This window comes from Physella acuta, unplaced genomic scaffold (genome assembly GCF_028476545.2).
Source record: "Physella acuta isolate Inbredline_101_S28 unplaced genomic scaffold, ASM2847654v3 ptg000148l, whole genome shotgun sequence".
Taxonomy (NCBI): domain Eukaryota; kingdom Metazoa; phylum Mollusca; class Gastropoda; family Physidae; genus Physella; species Physella acuta.
In genome coordinates, this window is record NW_026731667.1 from 1,298,788 (window position 1) to 1,308,467 (window position 9,680).

Sequence of the window (9,680 nt, forward strand, 5' to 3'; positions counted from 1 at the left end):
AAAAGTCGTTTTATTCCTGTTGGACATAAACAGCGAACAAGAAAAAAGAAAACAAAACGAAATGTTATGTTACATTGTGAGATCAGAGAATTTGTCCTCCCTCATCACAAAATAGAACGATACGAAAATTGTTGATGATCAAGATGGTCAGATATATACATACTACTATAAATAAATAGTTAAATCAAAAAAATTAAGATGTAAATCATAATAAGAACAATCAACAAGATACAACATTAGATACGAAACAACATTTCTAAAGTATGAGAGGAGGACTTCAAACTTTGTTATCCCCCATAACTAGTTTATTTAAGTCGTCTTGGTTGCGTCGCTCCGATGTTAATCTTTTGAAATCAATCAAGTTTGTTCCGTTGATGAGGTGACGTTTGAAAAAAATATCAATGCTTTTTGATCAACTCAGAATGGTCTATTATTTTGAAACAATTTTTCACAACCGTTCGAAAGATTTAAAGGCAAAAATCTTGTGGAAGAATGTCTGTTTGAAGTAGGACGATGAACAAATATCTGCTGGACAGACCTCGGGCACTGTGGGGGCATCTGCCCAACATCAGTTATCAGCTCAACGACCTCTACTGTCTGCCTGTTTTCATCAGTGTCCATCAGAAATGTTTTCAACACCTACCCTTATATTGATGTCATTATTTTTTACGACTCCACGTATTTGTTTTGTGAATGGTATATGATGTCCTATAATTGATCTTAGAAGTTTTATAAATGAGTATAGGAGTTTCATGAATGTTCTTAAAAAACTGTTTTTTTATTACCTTTTTCGAATAGTGAATTAGTTTTTAAATTCCTACAGAAACTAATTATTTTAAATTCTCACACACATCCATTGTGTGGGGTATTGTGTGGTGTATTGTGTGGGGTATTGTGTGCGGTATTGTGTGCGGTACTGTGTGCGGTATTGTGTGGGGTATTGTGTGCGGTACTGTGTGCGGTATTGTGTGGGGTATTGTGTGGGGTACTGCGTGCGGTATTGTGTGCGGTATTGTGTGGGGTATTGTGTGGGGTATTGTGTGGGGTATTGTGTGGGGAATTGTGTGTGTGCCGCTGTGTTCAGCACATCAAGTCCACCAAACGTTTAGACCGTGGGTCAATGTGTTGTGGACACAATGTTTTGTCATCAAGTCCACCAAACGTTTAGACCGTGGATCGGTGTATGGTGGACAGAATGTTTTATGGATTGTTTTGTTATAAAATCCACTTGATTGAAAGTATTTTTACTTTGCAATGAAAATGCTGATCAGTTATACAGTCAGATATTTTTAAAGAGTTGAATAATATTTGGTACTTTTTTTGTCCGCCTACGGCAAAGCTATAATCAAAATTTGAGAAAAAATACTATAATTTTTTTTTCAACAACGTTTATTGTTTTTTAAATTTTCGTTCATAATTCTAAATATTTCTAATCAATTAAAAAAATTCCAAGCAATTTTTTGTGTTGTACCAGATTGTATTTATCCATGTCAGTAAGACAAAGATATACAGACGTTGTAATGCGCATTTTGATTGGATCATCAGAGATGTGTCAATTGGACTAAATCGTAATTTTAGTATATCCTTAGGGGTCATCCATAAATGACGTCACACTCGTAGGGGGGAGGGGGGGTCCGTAATTTTGTGACGATGTGTGATGTGGGGGAGGGGGGGGGGGGTCAGCTGTTGCGACGTCACATTTTTGCATTATAAATAAGCAATGTTAGAAAACGAATTTTAGACGTTATTTCGCGTTTTAGATAACTGTTTTAATAAATTGTAAAAGTTTAGACAAGATTTTGGAAAAATATCAATGTTTTAAAAAAATTCAACTGCAATTTTGAGGGGGGTTGTAGGTTGAGGTGTGACGTCATTTTAGGGGGGGGGGGGTCTGGCTTTTTGTGACGACGTGTGACGGAGGGGAGGGGGGAGGTAAAAATCGTCAAAAAAAGCGTGACGTCATTTATGGATGACCCCTTATCAACTGACCACAGCATTACAGTATGATTATACCCAAACAAACTGACCACATGTTCACAAACTGGTATCATCATACATTTAACATTCACTCACAAACTGACCACACCTCACAACAGACCACACCCTTATAAACTGACCATACTCACAAACTGACCCTAAAACATACATATTCGTACATTATAAATTATCATTGGTGTGCACTGATGTTTACATGCAACCTTTGACGCGACACGTGCAATTCGTGACACTGACAAGTGTGGTATTACGTCGACTGTAGGAAAAAACTCACAGGAAAAAAGTCACAGGAAAAAGTCACAGGGAAAAAGTCATAGGGAAAAAGTCATAGGGAAAACGTTACAGGAAAAAAAGTTACAGGAAAAAAAGTCACAGCAAAAAAGTTATAGGAAAAACGTCACAAATGTGTGTTAGCATGGAATTTGTTAATAATTTTATGTATTTAACAATTCAGAAAGTGCAAATCAACTTACGTTTAACTAAATACGTAACAAAAGTTGATGTTGCTGTGTAAATTACCTTATAATATTTTTATTTATTATTGTTATAAAGCATAATGCTTTTAAAGTTTATAAATATATTACCAAACACAAAAAAACACAGCCCACATTAAGAAACACCCACAATCAAAATATTTAGAAGATTTTTGTGATTTTTTTTTCTGTGACTATTTCTGTGACGTTTTTCCAATTAAAGTTGACTTTTTGTCCTAGCATAAACTGTGTTTTTTGTTTCCTGTGACTTTTCTCTTGTTTTTTTTTCTCTTCTGACTTTTTTCAGTCACGATCATGTCATCGTCATCAGTAAGTGAAAGACATGTATTTTAAGGGGTCACTTTAACATGGCAATAGGTTCAATGACACAGTTGTTAAATCCACACGTGATATGTGATTTGTTGTTTTCTACCTCCTTTTGATTGATTGTAACACATAACGTCATCTATATAAAGCGCTTCTTTAGTTTGAATTTATATCATCTATTGGATACCTTTACTATATTTAGGAAGAGACCCACGCTTTTCTTTATAGTTATTTAAATAATAATGTATTATTAATTAAATATTTAAAGAGAATAATTGATTTTCTCCTTTTTAGTGCACTACTACATAAAACCTTGTTATTAAAAAGTTTTGAATGCTTTTTTCAGTACTTTAAGGTTGCATTACAAAAAACTCTTGGAGCCTAAGTGAATTTGAAAATGTACGTGTAAAATTGTGGAATAATAATAGTCCCCTCTAAGTTAATTAGAGTTTATTAATTAATTCATAGAAAATTAATTAATCATCCAATTTAGTCAAATTTGATGTCAGACTGCATTATCATCTGGTCTTGACCCACATGCTAAGTTTGAAACGAATCGGTCAGTTACAAGTGCTCGAAATTTCGCTTGGCAGTTTCGATAAATGATGGACAACAGACAAAAGCACGACAGACAGGGGAAGCAAGTTAAATAAAATCTTGTAAAAATGGAAATCAACATTCTAAATTTACCCCCCGACCTGCAATCTAAAAATGTGCAACCAATGAGAGCTGTGATTACAAGCGTTGAGTGAACCAATGAAACGTGTCGTTACAGAAGCGTGTTGAAGGGCTGCTGCTCCATCTTCTCCTGCATCTCTCTCAAGCCCTCGGGGTCGCGGCGCATGGTCCTCCTGTATTCGGTGTAGCTCAGGTAGCCGTCGTCGTTCGTGTCGTCCATCTGTAGCACGTTGTCGATGATGTCTGGCCAGGGACGAGAGGGTCGTTGTTATACAAAGGTCACGGTCAAAGGTCACTGGCACTTAAAGGTCACAGTCACTTTAAGGTCACGGCATTTTTGGGGGGTCAACGTCGCTCAAAAGTCAACGTCATTCAAAGACACAATCATTAAAGGTCAGCAGCATTTAAGGTCACCGTCATACAAAGGTCACACTGACTCACAAGTGGGGTAATGGGTCCCAGTGTTTTGGTATACTCTAAACTAACATCAACACACATCTCCCTACTTAGTTGGCCATCGTCTCTCCACTGAGTTGGCCATCATCTCTCTACTTACGAACTAAATTGGCCATCATCTCCCTACTTAGTTGGCCATCATCTCCCTACTTAGTTGGCCATCTTCTCCCTACTTAGTTGGCCATCGTCTCCCTACTTACGAACTAAATTGGCCATCATCTCCCTACTTACGAACAAAGTTGGCCATCATCTCCCTACTTACGAACAAAGTTGGCCATCATCTCCCTACTTAGTTGGCCATCATCTCCCTACTTACGAACGAAGTTGGCCATCATCTCCCTACTTACGAACAAAGTTGGCCATCATCTCCCTACTTAGTTGGCCATCGTCTCCCTACTTAGTTGGCCATCGTCTCCCTACTTAGTTGGCCATCATCTCCTTACTTACGAACAAAGTCGGCCATCATCTCCCTACTTACGAACAAAGTTGGCCATCATCTCCCTACTTACGAACAAAGTTGGCCTTCATCTCCCTACTTACGAACAAAGTTGGCCATCATCTCCCTACTTACGAACAAAGTTGGCCATCATCTCCCTACTTACGAACAAAGTTGGCCTTCATCTCCCTACTTACGAACAAAGTTGGCCATCACCTCCCTACAAAGTTGGCCATTATCTCCCTACTTACGAACAAAGTTGGCCATCATCTCCCTACTTACGAACAAAGTTGGCCATCATCTCCCTACTTACGAACAAAGTTGGCCATCATCTCCCTACTTACGAACAAAGTTGGCCATCATCTCCCTACTTACGAACAAAGTTGACCATCATCTCCCTACTTACGAACAAAGTTGGCCATCATCTCCCTACTTACGAACAAAGTTGGCCATCATCTCCCTACTTACGAACAAAGTTGGCCATCAACTCCCTACTTACGAACAAAGTTGGCCATCATCTCCCTACTTACGAACAAAGTTGGCCATCATCTCCCTACTTACGAACAAAGTTGGCCATCATCTCCCTACTTACGAACAAAGTTGGCCATCATCTCCCTACTTACGAACAAAGTTGGCCATCATCTCCCTACTTACGAACAAAGTTGGCCATCATCTCCCTACTTACGAACAAAGTTGGCCATCATCTCCCTACTTACGAACAAAGTTGGCCATCATCTCCCTACTTACGAACAAAGTTGGCCATCATCTCCCTACTTACGAACAAAGTTGGCCATCATCTCCCTAAACCGTTTATTCCTCATGTCCTCCACCTCCTCTGCCGTCTTGCCGCTGATCACATCGGGTTCAAAGTCCGTGGTGTGTATGATGTGACTCAGGGCCTTGAGCATTTCAAGGCCGTCCAGGTGTGTATCATTGTTGATGTCATGGAGGCTGGCGACAAAGTAGGGCAGTAGGTCAGTATTTAACTTTTGACGTACGTCAGCACATAACTGATTAGTAGGTCAGCACTTAATTGTTGAAGTGGGTCATCATTAAGCTGTAAAAGTAGATTATTTCTTAACTACTCAGTAGGTCAGGATTTAACTGTTGAAGTAGGTCAGGATTTAACTGTTGAAGGAGGTCAGGATTTAACTGTTGAAGTAGGTCAGGATTTAACTGTTGAAGTAGGTCAGGATTTAACTGTTGAAGTAGGTCAGGATTTAACTGTTGAAGTAGGTCAGGATTTAACTGTTGAAGTAGGTCAGGATTTAACTGTTGAAGTAGGTCAGGATTTAACTGTTGAAGTAGGTCAAGATTTAACTGTTGACCTAAGTTCGCATTAAACGGTTAAAGTAGGTCAGTACTTTAGCTGCTTAGTGGGTCAGAACTTTACATAACGTCTGCACACGGTAATTGATAATCGGCGCTATAAATAACTTACCGGAAGTAATAGAACCCCATTTCTGTTGGAGTCATCGGCCTATCTGTGTTGATCTGATTCTGCATATGTTCTTTCAAGTGTCTGAACAGGAGAAAAACATATATAAAAAAAAACCATTCGAATAGCAAGCTTTTAAATGCAACAAAAATAAGAAAATAATAATCATTAAAAAAGTTTTAAAAACCCACGTTTTCTGATTGAACTAAAAAGTAGAAAATAAATACTATACATCACAATAATGCAAGCGATCACTCTACTATAAGCGATGAAAAACGTGGGGCGCCGAAGTAAAAGTTATATTACTATTGATTAGATAATACTATTGACTTTTATTAGGGAGCTTGTAGAGAGTCAACAGTATTAGAAACTGTAAGAAAATCACGGCGCCCCACGTTTTTCATCGCTTATAGTAGAGTGATCGCTTGCATTATTGTGATGTATAGTATTTATTTTCTACTTTTTAGTTCAATCAGAAAACGTGGGTTTTTTTTAACTTTTTTAATGATTATTATTTTCTACTTTTTAGTCTTTGTCTGTTTGTTTGCATTGAAATCTTGCTATCGATTTTATCTTTTCACTTTTTTTGGGTAAACGAAGACAACTCGTAAAAAGACAACTCGTAAAAAACGAGAGACCCTTTCTTCTTCGGTCTCAATCGCAAGTGAATGATTGTCAGAGGTTAGTTGATAGCGGTTAGGACGAGGGCTGGTTACTGACTAGAACACATAGATTTGAACCCGTGTCGAGTGGGATAGCAATCGTGTGCCCAACCACTCGACCATATCGTCTCCCCCAAACTGGCCACCAGTGGTAATAGTTACCTCCTGTAAGTTTAAAGTCGGTTCAAACTAAATTATCTGCCCCTAAGCTTGTCGCGACGTGGGATCGTTTCGCGTCACTGCGCGCGGCAAGAGAGAGGCGAGCTACGCGTCGCTCGTTTTTTTTTTCTAATGGCTCGCAGAGGAGAATTATATATATAGATTATATAGCGGTCTAAAATGCTCAATAAAATGTTTCCATTGATCAATTTAGTAATAATAACAATTGAATATTCTATGGTCATCCAAAAGAAAGCTTCCCTGAAAATTTCAGCGCGCTAGCTAACTGGGAAGTGCCAGAAATTTCGATCGCAAGATTTGATTGGAAAAACAAACAGAGAAAGCAAGTTAAAGAAAACGTGGGAATAAAACTAACGAGCCGACCCGTGGCGTAGCACACGCCGCAATTTCGTGACGGGTGAAGACTTCCTGAAAGACACAGTTGTCCAAATGGGGTGGGAGGGTACACGCTGTTGCGCATTCCTGTTTTTTTTTTCTACTTTTTAGTAATTCATAATCTATATCTACCAATACTACAACTACAAATATTTGCTTTAAAAGACTATCAGTAGCTCGTGAAAGAAAATTATCCTTCTACGCATCCACCCCCAAACCCTAAATCAGCCACCCGTGACGACAGTTTACAGACTACAGCAACCAAATCAAGTAGATCTTGTTACCTCCCCTTAATTTCTAATCATTTAAAAACTAAATTATCTGCCCCTAATAGCCTTCACTAAATCGACCGGCTCGACAATTATTAACATTATCGTGAACCACAGCTCACCATCTGTTGTTATGGCTATCGCGTCTAGCTAGTAATCTCCACTTCCGTTATTGAATAGAGTAAGCTATCGTTTGATTTAATTTTGTTATCTCTCCTTAGTTCCGAAACCGTTTAATTAATTGTCTAAACATCTAATTAAATTATAAAATTGATGGACGTGTTGTATTGGAAGTGGAACGTATCTTGAAAGTTTGAACGAAATCGCTGCATCAGAAGTGGGTTAAAATTGAGTTGCAAGATTTGCTACAAACCCACAAACTAACTACAAACAAACTGACAAACAAACAGCCGTTGCAAAAACCTTGTAAAATGGTTCATGTGTCTAAACGTGACAAAAATGGTTCAGGTTTCTAAACGTGACAAAAATGGTTCAGGTGTCTAAACGTGACAAAAATGGTTCAGGTGTCTGAACGTGACAAAAATGGTTCAGGTCTCTGAACGTGACAAAAAAATATCGCACGTAATTTTGTTCAACTAAAACAGTAGCGATACGCTTGGGCAGATAAGGCATTCAAAGTTCTTAAGTAGATAAAGTATTAGAGCGAATTTTGGGCAGATGAGGTCTTAGTGTGTGAGTGTGTGTGTCTACGGGGCAGAATGAGACAGTTGTAGGTCAAGGACGTGAAGCACTTACTCCAGGTCCATTATGATGTTTGGGTCAAAACTTTTCGGGGGTTCTCCGTGGTGTCCTGAGTGGGCAGTAACCATGGCAACCAGCAAACAAAGTGGTAGGAGGCTCAGGGTGGTGTCCATGTTTTTGATTCAGCCAAATTTGGTTGGAACCTGAAGTCTACGCAAACAGGAAATTATGTGACATTATGAACAGTACAAGTTTACACAAACAGGAAATTATGTGACATTATGAACAGTACAAGTCTACACAAACACTGGAGCCAAGACAACAAAAAAAAAAGTTATGTGGCAGTGTGTATCTAGCAGCCGAACTTTACACACCGTGTCAGTCACTGACAGACTCTACACACCGTGTCAGTCACTGACAGACTCTACACACCGTGTCAGTCACTGACAGACTTTACACACCGTGTCAGTCACTGACAGACTCTACACACCGTGTCAGTCACTGACAGACTTTACACACCGTGTCAGTCACTGACAGACTCTACACACCGTGTCAGTCACTGACAGACTCTACACACCGTGTCAGTCACTGACAGACTCTACACACCGTGTCAGTCACTGACAGGCTTTACACACCGTGTCAGTCACTGACAGGCTTTACACACCGTGTCAGTCACTGACAGACTTAACACACCGTGTCAGTCACTGACAGACTCTACACACCGTGTCAGTCACTGACAGACGACCAGACCCTACACAATGCTACAAACATGTATAACCTTATATTGATGTAGATCTATGTATTGAGAGCTGCCAAAAAGTTGGTTGTTGTTGTTACAAGCTTTTATTTAACTCACTTCCTCTGTCGTCAGTCTGTCTAGATCGAAACGGCCGAGCTAAATTGCAGGCACTTCTGACAGATACGGTTCGTAATTGGTACGTGGGTCAAGACATGAAGACAATGCATCATGACATTCGCGTATGTTCCCATTTTTAAAAATCTTGGTAACTATGACAACAGCGGCCATCTTGAAAAATTAACCTCTTCGTAGGTTATCCACGATTCATAAAATATTATATTTTAAGCCCAATAATCAATGAATTCATAATCTTTTACTATATTTTGGACTGCTCAGCTAAAAAGCTTAAGTGCATATCTTTAAACTGATTTATTTTGAATTTTAAAAGTTTTGGCGCCGTTAAAAAACACAAAATTTTGGGGGATTTAGGAGCATTAAATGTAGTATTTTTAACGGACCCACAATATGAAAATTCATTACAAATTAATTTGTAGATCTGACCTCTAAAGTTGGATGGCAAAAACTGACCTCTAAAGACGGATGGCAAAAACTGACCTCTAAAAATGGATGGCAAAAACTGACCTCTAAAGTTGAATTTGTGAAAACAAAAGTTGAATGAACGTCATTAAGGTACAGTGCAGTATATGTCCCGTGTTTGTATAGGCAGAGAAAAGGTCTTTAGTTGTGAGACGTGGACTTGTCAGCTTGTCTCAAAGGTCCTCACATTGTGGTCTCTGGTCATCTGGGGCACTGAGTGATTGGCTCAACCAGTGTCTATATCTGCTCTACTAAAGCTAGTCCTAGACAATTTGGCTCAACCAGTGTCTATATCTGCTCTACTAAAGCTAGTCCTAGACAATTTGGCTCAACCAGTGTCTATATCTGCTCTA

At 39.0% G+C, this 9,680-nt stretch overlaps 1 protein-coding gene across 2 annotated transcripts; it reads right to left on the reverse strand.

The window, feature by feature from the left end:
• Window positions 1–1,976: 1,976 nt before the first annotated feature.
• On the reverse strand, window positions 1,977–9,464 carry LOC131935576 (multiple coagulation factor deficiency protein 2 homolog). 2 transcript variants are annotated; one of them, XM_059292054.1, is made up of 5 exons: window positions 9,373–9,464; window positions 8,046–8,201; window positions 5,807–5,887; window positions 5,144–5,316; window positions 1,977–3,716 (listed from the first exon to the last, which is right to left on the reverse strand). In XM_059292054.1, the coding sequence occupies exons 2-5, from the start codon at window positions 8,162–8,164 to the stop codon at window positions 3,565–3,567; spliced, it is 525 nt and encodes a 174-aa protein (XP_059148037.1). In that variant the 5' UTR covers window positions 8,165–8,201; window positions 9,373–9,464; the 3' UTR covers window positions 1,977–3,564. The 2 variants fall into 2 exon arrangements, with proteins under 2 accessions (XP_059148037.1, XP_059148036.1); XM_059292053.1 differs by having other exon boundaries at window positions 9,346–9,458.
• Between the last annotated feature and the right edge of the window lie 216 nt (window positions 9,465–9,680).